Source organism: Elephas maximus, chromosome 26 (genome assembly GCF_024166365.1).
Source record: "Elephas maximus indicus isolate mEleMax1 chromosome 26, mEleMax1 primary haplotype, whole genome shotgun sequence".
In the NCBI taxonomy this organism is placed as follows: Eukaryota; Metazoa; Chordata; class Mammalia; order Proboscidea; family Elephantidae; genus Elephas; species Elephas maximus.
The window spans coordinates 33,412,468-33,435,909 of record NC_064844.1 but is presented as its reverse complement, the minus strand read 5'-3'; the positions used below and the strand labels follow the sequence as shown (position 1 = coordinate 33,435,909).

General features: G+C 39.6%; 1 protein-coding gene across 6 annotated transcripts in view; it reads left to right on the top strand.

Annotated features, from left to right (window-relative positions):
* LTBP1 (latent transforming growth factor beta binding protein 1) overlaps positions 1–23,442 on the top strand; it is a 740,867-nt gene that overhangs the window by 676,710 nt on the left and 40,715 nt on the right. For all 6 annotated transcript variants that reach the window (XM_049870392.1, XM_049870391.1, XM_049870390.1 and 3 more), the window contains 5 exons: positions 8,073–8,249; positions 9,594–9,680; positions 11,613–11,741; positions 12,426–12,566; positions 13,408–13,578. In XM_049870392.1, the coding sequence (XP_049726349.1) occupies positions 8,073–8,249; positions 9,594–9,680; positions 11,613–11,741; positions 12,426–12,566; positions 13,408–13,578 (705 nt within the window). The remainder of the gene's footprint in view (positions 1–8,072; positions 8,250–9,593; positions 9,681–11,612; positions 11,742–12,425; positions 12,567–13,407; positions 13,579–23,442) is intronic.

Genomic DNA, 23,442 nt, shown 5'->3' with positions numbered 1-23,442 from the left:
GGCATTATTGGCACAGTTGTCTGTACCAGCCCCTGCCACACACAGGTGTCAGTGTGGCTACAGGTCTTGTATTGCTGTGAAGTCTTCTTATTTAAGGAAACTGCCCTGTCCTAGATGTTCTCATTTCTCTATCTTCGTATACCATACATGCTTCCTTTTCTCACTTGTCTCAGTATACTTCTCTCCCATTTTTCTTTTTCCACATAATTTTACCCTGCTTTCTGAAGCCCCTTCTTTTCACTGGTACCTGTCTTCTTTTCTTCTCCTGACTTTTCTAGTGTCTCAAAATATCTCCAGTAATCACAGCTTTCTCTTCTCTCCACTCTTTACCCAGCCTATTCCTATCCCAGGCCCACTTGTCTCATTCCTTTCTAACTCCTTTGCCAGAACGACAAGCAAAAACAAAACCATTCATTCTATCTGACTAGCATTGATTACATACCTTCTGAATGCGAGGCCCTAAGGTGACTGCTCTGTCTACTACCCGGGCACTTAAGTCAGACCCCCTTTGCCCTCACCATCCCATACCACTTGATCATACATTGAGGCATTTCTACTCCTGTCCTCAGGAGTCCCTGGGTGGTGCAAACAGTTAATGCATTCACAACTAACCAGAAGATTGCCAGTTTGAGTCCACCTAGAGACACCTCGGAAGAAAGGTCTGGAAATCTACTTGCAAAAAATCAGCCATTGAAAACCCTGTGGAGCACAGTTCTACTATGACACACATGTGGTCTCTGTGAGTGAGAATCGAGCCAATGACAACTGTTTTACCCCATACTCAGGTTCTCAAAGTCTTGTTCTGTGAAATTACTGTCCCAGCTGGCCTTCTCATTGGTGCCCTGGTCTCTTATTTTATGACTTCCTCTGCAGACCACCCCTCACCTCACCTCGTGTCTTAGTCATTGCCATGGATTGAATTATGTCTCCCCAAAAATGTGTGTATCAACTTGGTTAGGCCATGATTCCCAATATTCTGTCATTGTCCTCCATTTTGTGATTGTAATTTTATATTAAGAGGATTAGGGTGGGATTGTAACAGTACCCTTACTCAGGTCACCTCCCTGATCCAATGTAAAGGGAGTTTCCCTGGGATGTGGCCTGCACCACCTTTTATCTCTCAAGAGATAAAAGGAAAGGGAAGCAAGCAGAGGTTTGGGGACCTCATACCACCAAGAAAGCTGTGCCAGGAGCAGGGTGTGTCCTTTGGACTGGGGTCCCTGCACCTGAGAAGCTCCTTGACTGGGGAAACATTGATGAGAAGGCCAACAGAGAGAGAAAGCCTTCCCCTGGAGGCGACACCCTGAATTTGGACTTGTAACCTACTAGACTGAAAAAATAAATTTCTCTTTGTTAAAGCCATCCACTTGTGGTATTTCTGTTATAGCAGCAGTAGATACAGTCAGATACAAGTGGATGGCTTTAACAAAGAGAAGTTTATTCTCTCACAGTCCAGTAGGCTAGAAGTCCAAATTCAGGGTGCCAGCTTCAGGGGAAGGCTCTCTCTCTCTGTCGGCTCTGGAGGAATGTCCTTGTCATCAGTCCTCCTTGATTTGGAAGCATCTCAGCACAGGGACCTCAGGTCCAAAGGATGGCGCTCTGCTCCTGGCGATGCTTTCTTGGTGGTATGAGGTTCCCATGTCTCTCTGCTTGCTTCTCTCCTTTATATCTCAAAAGAGATTGGGTTAAGACACTGCCTAATCTTGTAGATCTCATCAGTATACCTGCCACTAATCCATCTTGTTACATCATAGTGATAGGATTTACAACGCATAGGGAAATCACATCAGAAGATAAAATGGCAGACAATCATACAAGCCAAGTTGACAGATATTTTGGGGAGACACAATTCAATCCATGACACCTTGCTAGACTCACCCAAACCTAAGTAAATTGTACTTTTCGCTTCTCTTTACCACCCTCTTATACTTGATTTATTGGCCCTTTTTTTTTTTTTTTAATCTTTCAAATCTCAGCTCAGATATCAACTCCTCCAGCCAGCCCCCCCCCCCGACCTTGCCTTCCTCACACTGTCCTGCTGCAGTCTGGGCCAGGTCCCTGTGTGCCCAGCACCTGCACTCCCAGAACAGCCATGGTTTGCTGGCCTGACTCCCCAGCTGATTAAGCTCTTTAAGAATGGAAAGTGTCTGAAGGTATCTTCTTTTAAAGCATTTTTTTTCTCTTGTACTTTGCCTTCTATCCTTCATTTTGACTTCTTTTACCATCTTTTACCATTTTGACTTCTTCTCCCATCTTTTACCACCTGAAGCCACCATCCTTCTATTGTCTTTTTATTTGCATCCCTTCCTATCCAATTATTCTCCCTATAGTCAGTGCTTCTTTTCTGAAAATGATAATGGCTTTCTCCTGAATTCCACTTAAAAAACACACAGACACACACATTTTGCCTCATCTTCCAAGTCCTTGAATAAGTAAACTAGACAAAAAAGAAATTCATGGCTTTCCAGGTTCTCTCTTACTACTCCTTGAAATATTGCTCTAGAATTCCTTGTCTCAAAAAAGCATGTGATTATATAAAACATTAGTGCCTGTGGCAATTTTAAAAATAAAGAAAAAAAAGAAACTTTTAATTGTGGTGAAATTAAGTTACTGAGTATTACCATACTCACTGACTTATAAATTGATTTCTTTTTCAGGACTATAGGCAGGTGTTTCATTTGGGGGCACTATTTACTCACACGGAGCCCTGGCGGCACAGTAGTTAAGAGCTCAGCTGCTAACCAAAAGGTTGGCAGTTTGAATCTACCTACTGCTCCTTGGAAACCCTATGGGGCAGTTCTACTCTGTCCTATAGGGTCGCTATGAGTCAGAATTGACTCAGTGGTAATGGGTTCAACAGGGTGTTTACTCGCAAGTGTTTATGATGTTACTCTTTGGCCATTGTAATAATCCGGACTGCCCCAGAAGAATATGGAGGGGATTAGCTCTAACAGCCTTCAGAATACATTGCAAATGGAAAGTGAAAGCATTTAAAGTAAAAACAAGGACCAGTTAAAATGCTTTAATGTCTCCTTTAACCAAAAATGTTCCACATTTTCTTACCCCAACAGCAAGCCTAACATTGAACATATTTGGGGATAGACCAAAGAAGGAAACAAGCCTGCAATAAAATGCCCACACCCTCTTCAGTCTGATCATCCAAGGGAGAGGGAGCTCCCAGAAAGGGCTTGCCATAGGCAGCACCTCCAGCTTAACCCACACTTTGCTATTCAGAGCAAGGAAACAGAATCACATTAGCCTGGCTGAGTTTTTTGCTGAACTCCACATGGGAGTAAACCCCTTGCTGACAAGTTGATTCCAACTCCCAGTGGCCCTATAGGATAGGGTAGAACTGCTCCATAGGGTTTCCAAGGAGTGCCTGGTGGATTGAAACTGCCGACCTTCTGGGTAGCAGCCAGACGGTTAACTACTGCGCCACATGGGAGTAAGAGGTAGGGGAACCATCAGGGATTATCTACTGGCCTCTCCTTATTTGTATGAAAGAGAAAAAAAAAGTAAAACAAAACAAATCCATGCTAGTTGAGATGCTAAGAAGCTGGCCCCTTGGAAGGGATTTGGGGAAAACACTGAACATTAGACACTTCAAAACAGCTTCAGTTTTCTCCTCTGGAAAGTGGGGATGCTCTAAAACCTATACTACCAATCTCATGAAGTTATTCTGTGAATCACACGACAAAACCTCTGAAAGTTCCTTCCCAAAAAGCACACTGTAAAATGTCCAGATACTCACTCACTTGTTATCACCAGCCACAGCACTAGGGTTAAAATGTGCAAATTGTTGCTTGTTCACAGACATTAAACCAGCCTCTTAATCCAAATTGAAAACTCAAATCTGAAAATACTGAAGAAATAATATATTTCTTAGGAGTCTGTGGCACAAGATGCAGTATGACTAATCTTATTCATAGAATCTTTAAGAATAAGAAAATTCATTATTTTTGATGCTCAGAACTTTCTATAACCATTGATTTGACCTTTCTTTTAAAATTATTTTCCAGTGGAAAATCACCACCCCTGGCAGCAGTGACCTAAACTCACTCAGAAATTCTTTAAAGAAATTACATTGAATATATTTACTGGTTGGTGTTTTCCACCAATGGAAAAATGCTATAGGAAATTAATTATGTAAAGGTTAAAAAGATAGGGAAGTTGCAGTTTTTCACAGAATGACCTTTGTCAACCAGTTTTTTAAAAAGAGATTTGCATCTCTTTCCAAGCACAGATGAGAGCCTGACTAACCCTCGATTTCAGCTGTGTAAACACAGAACAGTAAAATTGCTTGGAAAAAAAATAGGAGCAAAACTTGTAACAACCAATGTAAAACCTGAATAATACATTGTTGTTGATTGTTTACAATAATACAATGTTATTGTTTCTCTTATGCAATAATTTGTGAGTTTCTTTCCCAAGAAAAGGCAAAACAGAAAAGGTAATTTTATTTTATTCTTAGTTTCTACGCTGTGCAAGTGTAATGAACATGGTACCCATTAAACCTGTTGTCGTTGAGTCAATTCCGACTCATAGTGACCCTACAGGACAGGGTAGAACTGCCCCGTTAGGGTTTCCAGGGCCATAATCTTTACAGGAGTAGATTGCCATCTCTTCTTCCGACAGAGCTGATGGGTGGGTTCCAACTGCCAACCTTTCATTTGGCAGCTGAGCGTTTAACTGTTGCACCACGAGGGCTCCTTTGTGACATGTTCCAAAATCAAAACCCATTGCCATCAAGTGAATTACGACTCATAGGGACCCTGTAGGACAAAGTACAACTGCCCCATAGAGCTTCCAAAGCTGTAAATCTTTTGGAGGCAGACTGCCACATCTTTCTCCAGTGGAGTGGCTGGTGGGTTTGAACTGCTGACCTTTCAGTTAGCAGCCAAGCGCTTTAACCATTGTACCACCAGGGCTCCTGATGAGCATTGTAGGAAACATAAAAACTATTTACAAAAAATATAGATTTTTTGCCAAGCTTTGACTCAGAGCCTGTGGTTTCTGATTACCTGTGGCCATAGTAATCTTTATTGAGGTCCTTTTTTTTTTTTTTTTTACTGCCTAGTATTCCACTTTATAATAAACACCATGACATACCTAAAACTGTGTACATGAGGAAAAACAATTATTGAGCACTGTCTTAGTGCAGGCTATAAAGTAAACCTGATGTTGCAAAACTCTAATTGTGTTTCCTGTGTGATTTATAGTTCTAAATTTATCTGTTAGTGGCTAGCTGCATTTTTATACCAGCTGAGTATTGACCACAATTGTTAATAGTAATAATCAATTTATTTACTAATACTGAGAAAAGTTTATAAAATTTTCTACAGATTTTATGATTGAATTGATAATTTAAAATATGCACCCTGTTGCCTGTTACCAGTTGCTGTAAGTAGATTCTGACTCCCGTAAATCCCAAATGTGTCAGAGTAGAACTGTGCACCATAGGGTTTTCAATGGCTGACTTTTATAAAGGAGATCTCCAGGACTTTCCTCCAGTGCATCCTCAGCTTCCAAAGTACTTCCGTGCCTAAGATCTTGGAGTCCCAGCTGAAGAAAATGAGCTGTCGGTGACCCCTTCCATTGCAGTGGGTAAAGCATAATTCTTTCCTCTACATACTGAAGCCAGCTAGACAAGAGGAAGAAGGTGGCAGGTTTTACACAGTCTGGCACACAAGGAAATGGTTTAAAACTGCTTCATAAACTGCAGCATAGGTTTGAATTTGTCATCAGCTTTTAACTGTTAACTTTAGAGTAGAAACTGAACTCTATCAAGGACAGAAAATCTGAGAATTAGTCAGAATCAAGTGTGTGAGATCTTGTATATTGTTGTTGATACTTCTGTGTTTTGAGAGCAGTATATCCTACAGAGATTTGTTTGCCTGTATTACGGATTAAGGAAACTCTGGTGCTGTAGTCGTTAAGGGCTACAGCTGCTAACCAAGAGGTCAGCAGTTCCAGGCACTTCTTGGAAACTCTATGGGGCAGTTCTACTCTGTCCTATAGGGTCGCTATGAGTCATAATCGACTCGACGGCAATGGGTTTTGGTTTTTGGTTATGGATTAAATTTGTGTCCCCCCCAAAAAAAATGTGTGTTGTAAATCCTAATCCCTATGCCTATGGATATAATCCCATTTGGGAATAGGGTTTTCTTTATTATGTTAATGAGGCTATATCAGTGTAGGGTGTGTCTTAAACCAATCACTTTTGGGATATCAAAGAGCAGATTAGGCACAGATGAAAGCAAGGACAGTGGAAGAAGATAGGTGCCACTTGGATATCTCCAAGGAATGCTTAGAAGTTGCTAGAGAAGCTGACACAAGGATTCGATAGAGCAGATAGAAAGAGTGCCTTCCCCTAGATTTGATGCCCTGAATTTGGTCTTCTAGACTCCTAAACTGTGGGAAAATAAATTTCTGTTCATTAAAGCCACCCACTTGTGGTATTTCTGTTATAGCAGCACTAAGAAAGAACAGCTTGCTTGCTAGCTTATTTATTTTTAATGCCATAGGAAAAGGGTGAGAACAAATAGTTTTCTGATAGAATTTTTGTAAACTTATATTTTAAAAACCTCTTTTCTTTTTGATACATTAATCAAGTTTTCACAATCAGACCCTGCCAAAAGAAATACATAGGAAACTATTGTAAATGTTTCTATAATTATTATCTATTTTTTTTTTTAACTTAAAAAATAAAGTAGTTGTTGACCTTAAAGTCATTGTCTTCACTGGCAAATATATTCTCTTTGTTCTGGCAGTTCTTTTGGGTCCCAGAATCTGGAATTCACAGAGTTCTAATGAAAGTATTTCATTAGGATTAATCTAAGTAGTTGTGATGGCAGTAGTCAGCTTCCTATTTGTTATAACATAAAATAAAAACTCAATGCATTCTAACTGTATCATAGACAGTAATTTGAACTCTATTGCATACAGTAAGGAAGGGATTAGATTACTTTCCAAGTCTAGTCAGAAAGTACTGATTATTTTAAAAAAATCACTAACTTGGTCAAAAACTTACAGTCTGATTGAATTAAATAATTTTTATTATTATTTGAAAGTAGGTGGGTTTTGTTCTCATTTGTATTCTTTCATCTCACCTGGTTTACCTTTTATCACAAAGGGCTAAACTGAGTGTATTAGAATATAATTTGTTCTAGGCCGCACTTGAACTAGGACTAGAACCCGGCCTTAAAATTCTACCCTAAAGTATAGCTGGCCTTTATTATTTCATTCTGTGTTACACATTTGCAACAACTTAAGTACTTAAATTTCCAGTGAGGGAAAGTTGTTTTATAGATTACAGGTTAGTACACTGTTTTGCCAGTTACCTTCTTCTGCTTTGAACTATTCAGAAATGATGGGGAGCACAGTTGATTCAAATAACCACCTAAGGGTTAAATATTATGTGTGGCCCCATGTCTCTGGTCAAATGTTGGGAAAAGTTTTCGTTGATTTAAGTAGGTGTTACAGCTCAGTAAAGAATGGTCCTAGGTTTGGCAAGAAAGCATATATGGAAAACTCCACTCACAGCCAAATATACAAGAATAAAGTAATTGGTTAACATAAAAGGAAATGATTTTGACAGATTTATGCTCTTGGGGTGTGTTAGAAATCTATCAAAATTCAGGACTAACATGTATTTTCACTCGAAGTAGAAGAATTGGACACTGAAAGTGGAAAGCAACGTTCTTTCTGTAAATAAAATGCTATGGAGACCAGGACTTTGAGCCAGTTCGTTCCTGTTCAAACCCCTGCTGAGAATTTGCATTTCTAACAAGTTCCCTGGAAATTATACAAGAGAATCACTTGGGGATCTTGTTAAAATTTAGATTCTGATTCGGTATATCTGGGGTTGAAATGCAACTTCTCAGCGGGGAACTTCTTAGAAATGCAAATTCTCAGCAAGGGTTCAAACTGGACCTCACCAGGTTTGAAGCCCTGGTAGAGACATCCCTTTGGTCTTTTTTTTTTTTAAACCATTTTGTTTTCTGCTCTTTTGCATTGTAGATAGATCTACTGTGTCTTATCAACACTCCTTTTACTTTCTCTACTCTGTTTAGATTTAGATGTAGATCAACCGGAAGAAGAAAAGAAAGAATGCTACTATAATCTAAATGACGCCAGTCTCTGTGATAACGTCCTGGCCCCCAATGTCACGAAACAGGAGTGCTGCTGTACCTCTGGTGCTGGGTGGGGTGATAACTGTGAGATCTTCCCCTGTCCGGTTTCGGGGACTGGTAAGAATCAGCTGAGAGCTGTACTCACGCTTGTGTTTGTCACGTGGGATCCATCAGCCTTGAAATGTTCTTGCGTTGGTGACTACTTTGAAACCTTGAAATGATGACATTCACTGGCACCTGCCATAGTTGACTTAAAGTGAGATTATGGCGAATTTCACGGAGTGCTGGAGCAGTCACCCTCACTCCACCTCACTGCGAAGTCTTAAACTTACTTCTGTCCATCACAGAGTATACTGTCACAGTGAGGTTCTGTCTGATATTTTGGAAGAAGCATAATTCAACTTTATTCCATTTTTAAATTAAACTCAATCTATTTCACTAACAGCGACACAGCATTATCCATAACTTTGTTGTTAGTTGCCATTGAGTTGATTCTGACTCATGCTGACCTGTGTGTGTGTAATTGAACAGCTCCATAGGGCTTTCAAGGCTATGACCTTTCAGATGCAGATCACCAGGCCTGTCTTCCAAGGCAGTTCTGGGTGAGTTCAAACTGCCAACCTTTCAGGCAGTAGGTGAGCACTTAACTATTTATGCTACCTGAGGGAAACCTGGTGGTGTAGTGCTTAAGTGCTATGGCTGCTAACCAAAGGGTCAGCAGTTTGAATCCACCAGGCACTCCTTGGAAACTCTATGGGGCAGTTCTACTCTGCCCTATAGGGTCGCTATGAGTCAGAATCAACTCGACAGCAGTGGGTTTGGGGTTTTTTTTTTTGAGGACTCTTAACTGCCCCTCCCATAGCTGTTGCTGTTGTCGTGTGGCATGGAGTCAATTCTGACTCAGTGACCCAATAGAACAGAATAGAACTGCCCCATAGGGTTTCCTAGGCTGTAATCTTTACAAGAGCAGATTGCCAGCCCTTTTCTCCTAGTGGAGCAACTGGTGGGTTTGAACCGCTGACCTTTTGGTTCGCATCTGAGCACTTAATCATCGTGCCTGGCCTCATTTTCCATAACTAGAGCTTGTATATTTAAAGTGAGATTTTCCTTGAAGGTTTTCCTTTGGTTTCTTACTAAACTTTTAAAATACTAGAGACTATGGTAATTTAGAAATAATAGTCATAACATCAAGTCTAAAATGGGTAAATAAAGTATGGGTGAATTACAAGGGTTTTAAAAATACATAAGTAAACTTATGAAGGCATCGGATTTATTTGCACCTAATCATAATTGTTGAGTTTGTACTGAATCAGTTTGTCTGAACTAGGTGGGCCAGATTTGCCTTAGAATGAGTGAATCTGAGAAAGCAAAATGAAAAGAAAAATGCATTCATGGAACATGCTGATTTTTTTTCTTTTTTCTACTTATTTCTCTTCTTGGTTTTGTCTTTCCTGAAATCAGCTGAATTCACTGAAATGTGTCCTAAGGGGAAAGGTTTTGTCCCCACTGGAGAATCCGCTCATGGAGTTGGTGGCCAGAACTATAAAGGTCAGAATCGAGCAGAAACAAATTTGTAACATGTGTACATGTGAGACGTTCCAGTAAAAGCATAGATTGGGTCACACAGAATTGAAGTCGTTTTATGCTTATAGGAAATGGTTGCAAAGCTTTTAATTTACTGTTGGAAGAAGACCTTGTCAACTCTGGGAAGAGCCATGGCTTGGGAGCCAGAACACTCAAGGCTGCTCATTGACATTGGGAGGTCCCTTAACCTTCTAACCATCAGTTTCTTCATCTCTGAGATAGGAATAATGTCTCAAAGGTTATCCAGAGGATTAAATGACATAATATGCATAAAAGTGCTTAACATAAATTCCGTACTTCGTAGGTATTGAATAGATTTACTCTTTTATTTCAGACATGTATCAGAAATCATGTAAATTATGACCATATGCATTTGACCATCATCATGTTTATTGTTACTGACAAAGCTGAGACTCCTCCTTTCTCAGAAGGTATCCTACTGTTGCCAGGACTTTTTACTAATGACCACAGATTCATAAGGGATGGAAAAGATGAGAGCAAAGTAGATGTGGCTTATATATTTAATGCTATTTTTCTATAATTCTAAAACAAATGTGAAGCTTCTTTATTTTGGTGAAATTTAAACCACATGTGTAAATATTTCATTACCTACTCACTTTTTACATTTCCATGATAGAGGTGCTGTTACCTGTTATATGCAATGTGATTTTTTTTCTTTACAGTTTAATATTGAAAATTTCTAAGTGGCTGGAAAACAGAGCATAAATGTATTTTTATTGTTCATCCGTTTTAAGAAAGCTAGTGTTTCAGTAATTTGGTATAATTCAGTAGTTGGATAAGAAATTCCATTTGTTCTTAAAATACATTCTATGATTTAGTCCAATTAAATTACAAGAAGACTTGTTTTGTGATATGTCTTTAATGTTTTTAAAATTCACAAGTATCATGTACTATATTTTTACAGGGATGTAGTTAAATCTCATTTCATATTACAGAGCAGAGCCCTGATTTTACCAAAAAGTCATTCTCTGTTTTATATAAAATACATTTCTCCTCACCCTGTCTTAACAGTGCTATAAGTGGTTTGGAAGAGGATTTGATTCAGATTCAAGCAGCTGTAAGTTCTAGGCTTGGCTCTGCCATTTTTTAGCCATGTAACTTTGAGCATGTCGTCATGTGGTCCCTAATTTTAAAAATGAGGACTAGATGACATAAGCTGTAAAACACTAGGACTGATGCTGATAATAATAGCATTAAAAGCAATAGATAATATCTTTTTAGTGTTTACATGTACCACATAGTATACTGAGCCGTATACAGGGGTGATCTTGTTTAATTCTTTCAATCCTGTTGGGTAGGTGTTTTTATTAGCCCCATTTTACCAGTGAGTAAACTGAGTCTTGGGTGATGTAAGATCTCTATATGGAGGGATGGGTGTATCAACACTCTCAGCAAATTGTGCTTTCATTAGCTAATTTTTTTCACCAAAAAGAAGACATTTGTCAAGTGTCATCAAACTCTTCTCAGGAGCTTTATTCACAATTAGTGAGCAGGCCAGAATACACATTTACAGAAATGCACATTTCTAAAAAGATATATTCTTTAGAGAATATCTTTGGTGCCATTATGGAATCCATAGACTGTTTCACCAAATATAAGGTAGCATCTCAGAAACCATATTTACTATACCTTTTCTGATAGTGTTTTGGAGATTATTCCCCAATACCCACAGAGAAGCCACATCTGATTATATTTCTATATCTTCAATTAGGTCTAACCTTAAGAATTTTATATTGCCCCATCTATAAGATTCTCTGGAAATATAAGCAATATTACAATATCTAGTTCGAAGCCCAATAGTAGTTATACTTTGTTTTTAGATGCAGTGAATCAAAACCAGCTCCTCTTTGTATTTCTCGTTTTTTCTGCCCATAGATGCGGATGAATGCTCACTCTTTGGACAAGAAATCTGCAAAAATGGCTTCTGTTTGAACACTCAGCCTGGTTATGAATGCTACTGTAAGCAAGGGACATACTATGACCCTGTTAAATTACAATGCTTTGGTAAGTTTAAGAGGACATATTATGATGCATTGTAAAAATATAGAGATGGAAAAAAGTAATGCTATGTAGTAAAAGTGATTTCTTTGAATCTAAATCATGTGTTAAAAAGATCTGCACATGTTTCATGGAACTTTTTCTTGAGCACTATTTAAGAAAATAAAACCCTCCATTACTACTACTACTTGAGTGGATTTCAAACAAAGAGTTAATATTCAATGTGAAATTGTAATTCAGGTCACTGGTATAACTGAAATATTCTTTTGGTCTGTGGAACCTTCTGTTTCATCAGTCAAACCATGCAAATGAAAATCATTTTTAAATACTGACCCAGACTTTAATGCTTAAGCAGAAAACCATATACACCAGGCAGAAACACATAGCAAAAGGAAATAATTTTAAAACTATCATAAACAGGCATTTTATCTTAAATTTCTAAATGTATCCAGTTCATAGATATTTTCTTTCATTGTTTAACATCAGCAGCAGCAGTGGCAGCATTGTTTTTTCCATCAACACGACATACATTTTTATAGTCAGAGCTATTCTACTTTGGTTGACTACATGTAGTTAATTACAAGGTGGCAGCCCCTGAAATCTGGACTCAGTTTAGCAATATGTAAAATTTGGAAAGCTTGTAAGATACAACTGATTCCTGATTTTCTTTAGTTTTTTTTTTTTTTTAAGATATGGATGAATGTCAGGACCCCAGCAGTTGTATTGATGGCCAGTGTGTTAATACAGAAGGTTCTTATAACTGTTTCTGTACCCATCCAATGGTCCTGGATGCTTCAGAAAAGAGATGTATACAGCCAGCTGAATCAAACGGTATGTTTGGATGTGAGGTACAGACTTGTGTCCAAATAAATAGTATGAGATTTTCCTTTTGACTATAGGTGAGCTAGTGAAAAATAGAAAAATTGATTCCTTGGGTACTTTGAAGTAATTAAAATGAGATACTAAGAGAAATAATAATAAGATGCCATGGTCATATCATCAAAGTATAGGAGGTTTAACACCCTGAACATACTCATTTAACAGAGGAATATGGAGTGGCTGAGTAGATGCAGAGCTGTTTCATACCTGAGAGTTCATCGTACTTAATCCTCAGAAGCAGCCGAGAAAGATGTAAGTTTAGGGAAAGGTAATTAGGTTTGCGTGACTGGAGTCAAGGGTATGGATGAGACTAGGCAGAACAGAGTGTGGAGTTGGACAAGGAAGTGGGGAGTTCTGAGGTTCAGTGATAGAAATCCTCGTTCATCCTTGATGAGATGAGGTGCCAAATGAGAACGCATGCATCCAAAAATGTTAAATAGAAAAAATGGTAGCGTTTGACAGAGGACTAAATGTGAAAAAGCAAAGATTAGAAGGAGTTCATCAGGATTATGAAGTATAGTCAAAATAGTGGGGCATTTCATATAATGGAGGCAAGCTATAAAGAGAAGCATGTAATGGGAACATGATGGGCAGGTTGAATTTCACCTGATGGAATGACACCCAATTGGAGATGACAGAGGTGTGATCTAAGATCAGGCTGGATTTAGAGTTTTACTTGGAAGGCACTCTTAGAAATCAGGATGGAAACTTTGAGACTCTCTGGCTTCCACTACAGTGTTTATAAAATAGGAATAACAGTGCAGTTGTCATGGAACCTTGTTTTCCCTTTCAGAACAAATTGAAGAAACCGATGTCTACCAAGATCTGTGCTGGGAACATCTAAGTGATGAGTATGTGTGTAGCCGACCACTTGTTGGCAAGCAGACGACCTACACAGAGTGTTGCTGTTTATATGGAGAGGCCTGGGGCATGCAGTGTGCCCTCTGCCCCATGAAAGATTCAGGTGAAGCCTCATCCAGTTCCTTCTGCGGAAGGCCTTTGGAAACAGGTTCTTTCTTCCCAACTCTTTTGGAGCCTGACGGTTTATCTTTCACTTCTATATCTCCATCTTCACTCTTCATATTTTACTTTCATCAGCTGTGCGTGTGTGTGTGTGTGTGTATGTTTGTGTAGGGAGGGGTCGAGCAGGATTACACAAACATTTGGCTCCTGGTTTACCCCCAGTCTAGCCCCGTCATTAAGTTTTGAAAACTCTCATCCCATTTTCCCAAAGAATGATAAATAACCCAAAGAAATGTTATGTAACTTAGCTGTCAGTGGCATAGGTCTTTAGAATTTATATTTCTGAAACTTCCTTTTTTTTCTGTAATTCTTCCCATTCCTATCAGGTCCTACTTAGAGTAAAGAGTATTAAAGTAGAGCCCATAGACTTTATAGGTACAAGTCCAGTTTTTATGTCAAACTCTTTGTTAGAGATTTAAGAGAGAGGTTAGAACAATACAGGGAGGGAGTAGAAAGTAAGTGAAAAAATATTTGAGCAAACTTCCTTTCCTTTCAGGTTTTGGATCTGGGGTTAAACCTTTGGTCAAACGGAAAAAATGGAACAGCCCAAGTTCACTGTTTTGTCCCCTCTTCTAGAATTGGGGAAACCCTGGTGGTGTAGTGGTTAAGTACTACGGCTGCTAACCAAGAGGTCGGCAGTTCAGATCCACCAGGCGCTCTTTGGAAACTCTATGGGGCAGTTCTACCCTGTCCTATAGGGTCGCTATGAGTCGGAATCGACTCGACGGCAGTGGGTTTGGTTTTTTGGTCTAGAGTTGGAGGAGTGTTGGAAGGTGCTGACCCTGGGTTCCTTGGCCTGTTGAGTTGTGCACCGATTATATGTTTCTCTTCTTACTTACCACTCATTAAAGGAGAGCACTCAAAACTGTTTGGTATACCACTTTGTCTTTAACTGTAAGATTGGTTGGTGGTGCAGTGGTTAAGATTTCAGCTACTAACCAAAAGGCCAGCAGTTCGGAGCTACCAGCCACTCCTTGGAAACCCGATGGGGCAGTTCTACTCTGTCCTGTGGGGTTGCTATTTTGAGTTGGAACTGACTCAGCAGCAACGGGTTTGGTTTAGAAACATAGTTTGTGGGTTTAAACTGAAGAAGTTTTCAACAAACGTATTCTCAGAATGGGCAAAGGGGAAGAATTGCTTGAAAAGAGGAAATGCGTTAATTTTTAGTGAATTCAATTAAAATACTCTTTTCATGCTATTTAATAAATTAGCTTTGACCTTATAAATAACTTAAAACCAATGAAGCATAATAAGGAAATAACTTGAAATACCATAAGAAGAAAATGAGTGGTAAAGGATAAAGACCAAATAGGTAAAGAAATAGACAGCAATGATGGCAGCCCAGAATTGGAAAGATGGTAGGTTCTGGGGCCAGACACGCTGCGTTCCAACACTGCCGACAGCCACTGTGCGATGGTAAGAATAACCTCACCTTTTGAAGCTTATTTGTAAACTGGAGGCATGAACATCTACCTCATTGATGTCCCTAGGGTTAGTGTCACCCAGTGCAATAACTCATAGTGTCACCTCCCCCCATGCTAATCACCGCAGTGCTGTGGCTAAAACACCAGAAAATTTGACAAAATCAGCAACTATAAGAACACTGGCATCAACAAAAACAACAGCACATGCTTCTAACACATGCAGACGAAACCACATCTTTCAAAGTATCATTGTAACTGGGTAATAGTGACAGCTCTGACCAGAGTGCTTTAGAAGGTTCAAAAAGTAAATCAGCATAGCCTTGTGGGTATATTAATACATCTAAGCTAGGCTTTCAAAAAAAAATTTTTGTTGTTATAACTAACTACAGGGATATTTTTATAAAAAATAATAAATTTGTTAAAACACTGCACAAAAATTTTATAGACAGTCATTTTGGTGTCACCCCCTCTAACAGTGTCACCCAGTGTGGTCTGCATCCTGCTATCTATCTTGTTGGGTTGTTGTGAGAGTGGGGAGGATGTAGGCAGAGCAGGCACACAGTTAGTGGTATAATTAATAGCACCATGTTGTCTCTCTCTGGAGGCAGATGCCACATGGAGGAGAAAATTAAATAGGTAATAAGTGAGTACAGTGGGGCTTGAATCATCTTTTCACCATGTTCTAATACCTCAAATCTTTTTTACTTCTGCAGTAATTTTGATTGTTTGATTTTTTTTCAGTAATGCATAGTCATATTAAAAAGTTAAAATAATTAGGGATGTTATGATTGCCTTCACCTGCTCCATTGCAATTGAACCACACTCTTTAAAATGTCCACTCTTAACAGCTTGTTTTTATCATCTTAGCCTTTTCCGTATACATTAAAACCCATTGCCATGGAATTGACACCAACTCATAGCGATCCTATAGGATAGTAAAACTGCCCCATTGGGTTTCCAAGGCTGAGCCCTGGTGACGCAGTGGTTAAGAGCTATGGCTACTAACCAAAAGGTCGGCAGTTCAAATCTACCAGCTGCTCCTTAGAAACCCTATGAGACGGTCCTACTCTGTCCTGTAGGGTCACTATGAGTCAGAATCGACTCAGTGGCACCAGATTTCTTTTTTAACAAGAATAGATTGCCACATCTTTCTTCAGCAGAATGGCTAGTGGGTTTGAGCCGCTGACTTTTCAGTTAGCAACTAAACACTTAATCACCACACCACCGGGGCTCCTTCCCTGTACACTGTTGTTGTTGTTAGGTGCCATCAAGTCAGTTCCAACTCATAGCAACAGAACAAAACACCGCCTGGTCCTGTGCCAACCTCACAATTGTTTTTACACTTAAGCCCATTGTTGCAGGCACTGTATCAATCCATCTTATTGAGGGGCTCCTCTTCTTCTCTGACCCTCTACTTTACCAAGTATGATGTCCTTCTCTAGGGACTGATTCCTCCTGACAACATGTCCAAAGTATATGAGACATAGTCTCGCCATTCTTGCTTCTAAGGAGCATTCTGGTTGTACTTCTTCCAAGACAGATTTGTTCGTTCTTTTTGACAGTCCATGGTATATTCAATATTCTTCTCCAACACCACAATTCAAAGGCGTCAATTCTTCTTCGGTCTTCCTTATTCATCATCCAGCTTTCACAGGCACAATAGACTATTGAAAACACCATGGCTTGGGTCAGGCACACGTTAGTCTTCAAGGTGACATCTTTTCTTTTCAACACTTTAAAGAGGTCTTTTGCAGCAGGTTTGCCCAATGCAATGTGTCTTTTGATTTCTTGACTGCTGTTTCCATGGCTGTTGATTGTGGATCCAAGCAAAATGAAATCCCTGACAACTTTAATCATTTCCCCATTTATCATGATGTTGCTTATTGGTTCCAGCCTCTACAATCGTGTGAGCCATTTCCTGGATATAAGTCTCTCTCTATATATATTTATATGCTTTACTGGTTTTGCTTCTCTAGAGAACCCAGCCTAAGACACTCAGTGTATACATTGAATAGGTATGGTGAAAGGGTACAACCTTGACACACACCTTTCCTGACTTCAGACCATACAGTATCGCCTTGTTCTATTCGAACGACTGCCTCTTGATCTATGTACAGGCTCCTCGTGAGCACAATTCACAATTCAGTGTTCTGGAATTCCCATTCTTCGCAATGTTATCCATAACTTGTCATGATCCACACTGTCGAATGCCTTTGCACAGTCAGTAAAACACAGGTAAACATCTTTCTGGTATTCTCTGCTTTCAGCCAGGATCCTCTGACATCAGCGATGATATCCCTGGTTCTGCGTCCTCTTCTGAATCCAGCTTGAATTTCTGGCAGTTCTCTGTCGATATACTGCTGCAGCCACTGTTGAATGATCTTCAGCAAAATTTTACTCGCGTGTGATATTAATGATTTTGTTCGATAATTTCTGCATTTGGTGGGTTAGGCATGAATATAGATCTCTTCCAGGTGGCTGGCCAGGTAGCTGTCTTCCAAATTTCTTGGCATAGACAAGTGAGTATACATTAGTTACTGTTATGTATTTATATTAGTTATTTTTATGTTTCTATATAAATAGAATATTTAAAACTCTTTATCATTGATCTAAGGCAAAACTACTTTTCTTTTTTTACATTTCACCCCTGAAATTGGGAGCATCTTGCAATTGATGGCATCTAGCAACAGCCACAAGCCTTTTTTTTTTTCACATTTTAACATCTCTTAAACCAGGATTAATTTTACTATCTATGGCATTGAAAAACTGATAAAATATGGTAACTTTTAAATGGTGGAAACCCCGGTGGTGTAGTGGTTAAGTGCTACAGCTGCTAACCGAAGGGTCGGCCTTTTGAATCCGCCAGGCGCTCCTTGGAAACTCCATGGGCCAGTTCTACTCGGTCATATAGGGTCACTGTGAGCTGGAATCGACTTTACAGCACTGGGTTCTGGGTACACAGATTTTGCTTTATAGATGTGCCGTGGCTCTTTTAGCTAATCCTTCATTGGTGAACATTTGAGTTGTTCTCCCTGACACCATCCTGCTGTACCCTACCTCAATCCTGATATTTCTATTATAAGCAATGCTACAACCAACCTCTGTGTATGAATCTTATATATACATGTGTGGTACAATGGGTTTTCTTTTATATGTCCTTTCAGGCTCTGAGTTTGTAATTCTCCCAAAATGACTGGTCCAGCCACAATCTTGAAAGGTGTTGGTTTGCTATCCCCATAAGCTGCTTGCAGGGAATGGTCAGTTAACTGTCCACATAAGCAGCCTGCAGGGATTGGTCAGTTTACTAGCAGCATAAGAGGCTCACAAGTTCACCCAATAGGATTGGTCAGTTTACCATCTGCCTAAGAGATTGATTGGTTTACAAAAGCCACACCCTGAAATTGACAAGGAGTTTTCCTATATAAGCAGCTAATCTTATAGAATTTTGGAGGGCTTCCTTATTTATGAAAGCCAGGAAGGGAGTCAGTCCTTTGGACACAGGCCCTGTGTTGAGAACCTCCTAGAAGAGGTGTAATACAGGTCAAGGACTGTAACATTGAGATGGTAATACTCACTCAGCTGTGAACAATGAAGACTGAAAGAGATGGCAGCAAGCAGAGCAGAGCTGAGTGGCAGAGAAACGACAGCAGTGGTGCAAGTGGTGGGAACCACAAGACTGGCAGATGGTGGCAGTGGACATGGTCAGCCCATGGAGAAGACAGCAGTGGTGGGTGAGTTGGCTATGGAGCAGAGCTGGACACCTCTGGTCAGGAAGTCACCCGTGGAGCTGAGAGGGGGCCAACAGAGCAGAGGCTTGGGCATACACTGTACGGAGATGATTGCCAATAAAAGTTTTGCCTCGAGAGCAGTCATAATGCTCGCCTAACCCTGGCATTGGCCCAGGGTTGTCTTGAAGCTGCTGGTTGAGAACTGGACCAGCAAGCACAGGAAGCAGGACGCAGCTGAGAAAAGTCAAGGAGAGAGATAGAGAATGAACACAGCTATGCCACACCCAACTTGACTTGATGACACACCTGCTTAGAGAGAGATACCTGCTGATACCTGGCCCACAGTATGCCCACACAGCAACACAGAAATGAATATGGGTAATTTGGGAAGGGTGAGCATTTCCCTTTTTAGACTTAAGTGGTTTCCTCTCCTACTATACTAAGTGGGGTGCTCATAGAGATGGAGGAGATCGGTTCACCTCAGGTCTGTTCCTGTTTGCCTTTGATAAATAATAGTAAGGTTTTTTAATTGCCAATACTGTGTAAATGTCTTATGTGTGCAACCTGATCAAATTGAATAATAGAGTCCTCATTCTAGCAGTCTCATTATTGCTTGGGATTTAAAGTACTAACTGTGTGTGTGTACACATGTACATATAATACAGTTCAACCTGAGAGAGTGATTTTGACTTAGTTAAGAAAACTAGGGAAATAAAACTGTTTATTTCCTATAAATGAAAATACTGGGTCGAGAAGTTGCGTTTTAAATTTACTATATGACTTTCCAAACATATTGTACCCATTTTTAATGGGTTTGGGTTATTTGACTCTCCAAACATATTATACAAATTTACACTTACATTGGCAATGTTTGAAATGCCTTCTGTCACTGAATATTCTCAGACTTTAAAATTATTTCCATCATATGGATTAAAGGGTATTTTACATGCATTTCGCCCGTTGTTGTTGGGTACTGTTGAGTCAATTTTGGTTCATAGAGACCGCGTGTGACAGAGTAGAACTGCCCCACAGGGTTTTCTAGGCTGTAATCCTTATGGGAGCAAATCGCCAGGTCTTTCTCTTGCAAAGCTGTTGGGTAGGTTCTAACCACCAATCTTTTGGTTAGCAGCCGTGCATTTAACTACTATGCCACCGGGGCTGCTTGCATTCCCCTTACCTTATCATTAGTGAATTGGAGCATTTTTTCCATGTTTATTGGTCATTTTTATTTCTTTCTCAATGAATTGTTTATAATATCCTTTGCCCGTTTGGGGGAGGTTCTGTGTCCTTTTTTTTTTTTTTAATTGGTATGTGGGAGCTTTGTACATATTGTGTTTACAACCTTGACATTTAAGTTATGGCATGCTTATTGTTATGGAATCTCCTTTATGAATGGTTCCACATGTACTTGTATTTTATTCCTTCTCTGTCCGGAACCTCTGATGTTCAGTATTTACCTCTGAAAGCCAAATTTTTAATTAACTAGCTTTTAAAAAGAACTTTCATATATTTTTCTGTTAGAAGTGAATTTTAGAATATTTCACCAATTATTAATTATTTTAGACTGAGATTTTAGGAAACAGATTATTAAATGTAAATTTGAACAAATACACAGAAAGAATGTGCAATATTTTTAGGAGCATAAGTGGTTTAAGGAAAAAATAGCACCACATGCCAAGTTGGAAAAAAAGATTAATATCATTGCTACATATTTCTAGTTTGTATACACAGTAGTTGCAATAAGTTCTCCAAAAAGAATCCCTAGTGCATATGGTCAGCCAAATTCTCAAAATCAGTTGCTTTCAATCTTTTATTTTTTTAAGCAATAATAGTCTTTTATCAACTGAGTTATTTTTACTAGTAATATGTAATTTATTATGTAGATAAATTAATTGAAATCAAAGATGCTAGAAAACTGGTTGAGGGAGGACAACTACTTGGGTTTGTGAGGTACCTGGGAAAGACTCCAGAATTTCAGGGAACATGTGTTGAAAACCACTGTCCTAAGTGCATTTGTTAGAGTATAGAAATTATTTGGATAGCCCAGAAGGAGTATATCTTTTACCTCACAAAAATTGTGGATCTAGAGTTAGACTTAGGAATCATCTATTCTGAATTCAAAGAGAAGTTAAGCAATTTTGCCAGAGGTCCTACGACTAGTCGGCATACCCTGGATTAGCAACTGATGTCCTCATTAGTTCCTACACCAAATCATCTCCTGTTGAGTGCATTTCTGCAGAAATATAATAATAAAGAAGAGCCAGAGCCCAGGGTTGAAGCACATGGGCTCTGGGCCCGGGTTGTCTAGGTTTGAATCCTGATTTGGTGACTTCCTAACTGCATGACTTTGTTACTTCATCTCTCTGTGCCTCAATTTCCTTCTATAGAAAGTAGAATAATAATATTACCTACTTCATGGTATAATTACTGTGAGAATTAAATGTTAATACATGAACACTTGACACATGGTAAAAATTCAGAAGATATTAGTGGGAAGGACATCACCAAAAATCGTGGAGTAGGGAAAGCCAAAACTCCATATCTCCACAAAAGCTATGAGTAAGGTACCAAAAACTTTCAGTATCAAGTTTTTGGAACTCTAAGATCTAATCAAAAGCTCACAACAACCAGGGGCATGCTTAATGAAGAAAGAAGCTGTTGAATTTTGATAAGAAAGCACTATGGTGTTTTAACTTAGCCACTTACATCTTCCGCTCACCAGCTGAGTAGCAGCCATGAAGATGGCAGCCTGCCTAGCTGGTGCAGTTTGCTGGTACCAGAGGGAGCAATAAAGACCTCTGGGAATTGTGGTTGTATGTTTTGAACTGTCTGGTGGCTCTCTGAATGATCAGCTCAAGGGCTTGCCTTTGTTTTGCCTTCCTTGGTGCATCCCCAGGGCTGAAGCAGCATTCTGCACAGCATTTGTTTACAACATTTAAAGGCAAATGTATTAGCTGCTGCTGCTTCAGACAAGGGTTAACAGTCGGGGCAAACAATAGACAGATTAAAATGCCTGGGAAGGAAGAGGCTAGAGAAAGAGATACTTGGGAGAATAAGGGCTTTGGAAAGCTCCCACATATACTGGGGAATCTAGAAGGCCACACACATGCCAGAATATATGCTCAGAAAAGACCTGAGAAGGCCCTAAGCTTCCACCTCTGTCTGTCTGAACTTTTGGTTCTTTGTAAGCAGTAAGTGAAGGCTAAGGAAGAGCTGTAAATGGCCTGGCTGAGCACTGAGGGAGTGTCCCAATACAGAGCCAATCTTCAAAGACTGTAGAGTTTGTTTTTTCCCTCTGAGTGTTTAAGAAAATCTCTATCAGATCACTTACTGACCACTAAGCTAACAGAACGGAGACCCCAGTGGTGCCCAGAAATGGCAAAGAATCCAGACTTTACAAAAATACTTTAGATAAATTTCTAAACAAATGAGCAATAACCCACAGCAAGTGGAAACAAAAAACTATGGAAGTGAGGGAAAATCTGATTTCCAGAGTTGGCATGTTACAATATTAAAAATGTCCAGTTTTCAACAAAAAATTCTAAGCATGCAAAGAAACAAGAAAGTATGGCCCACTGACAGGGAAAAAAATAATAGAAACTGTCTGTGAGGAAGCCCATTCATCAAACTTAGTGGACAAAGACTTTACATCACCTATCTTAAATGTGCTTAAAAAAAGCTAAAAGAAATTAGAAGGATGATGTCTCACCAAATAAAGAATATCAATAAAGATAAGATATAAAAAAGAATCAGAAATGCTGGGCTGAAAAGTACAATAACAAGTGAAAAATATGAGGGGTTTAACAGCATATTTGAGCAGGCAGAAGAAAGAATCGGCAAAAGTAGAAGATACATAACTTGAGATTACTTAGTGTGCAGAGGCACAAAAGAGAAAAAAATGAGGAAAAATACAGAGCCTAAGAGCCCTCTAGGACAACATGAAGTATGCCAGTATATGCATAGTGGAAGTCCCAGAGGGAGAAAGGGGCAGAGAGAATATCTGAAAAAAACAATGCATAAAAACTTCCCAAATGATGTAAGTTGTGAATCTATGTATCCACAAAGCTCAGTGAATTCCAAGCAAGACAAATTCAAAGAAGTGTGTGCTGAGACAAATTATAATCAAATTGCAAAAGACAAAACCAGAGAGAGAAGAGGTGGGGCAAGATGGCAGAGTAGTCAGACACTTCCGATGGTCCCTCTTACAACAAAGACTGGAAAAAACAAGTGAATCAATTATATATGTGACAAACTAGGGGCCCTGAGCATCAAAGGCAAAGTTAAGAAATTGGACTGAGTGGCAGGGAGAGGGAGAGACGATTCAGAAGCAGTGAGGAGTTGGTGGACCTGACTCGGCAGGAACCGGTGCCCCAAAGCCCCAAACTTCTGGGACAACCATGGCGGGGCTGGCAGTAGCATTCGGGATGCAGTTTCCTCAGTGGGAAAGAGCGAGCAGTGTAGGCCCAATTCCCTGGCGTGACCGCAGCAGGGCTGGTGGTAGTTTTTGGGATGCGGCTTCCTCAGTGAGAGTGAGTGGCACAGAGTCTACTCACACCTGTGGAAGCAGAAAAGAACAGTGCTCTTGGCAAAAGTTAAGTGCTTGTGTCTAATTTACTGAGCAGATCAAAAAGCACCCCTTTCAAAAGAACTCTA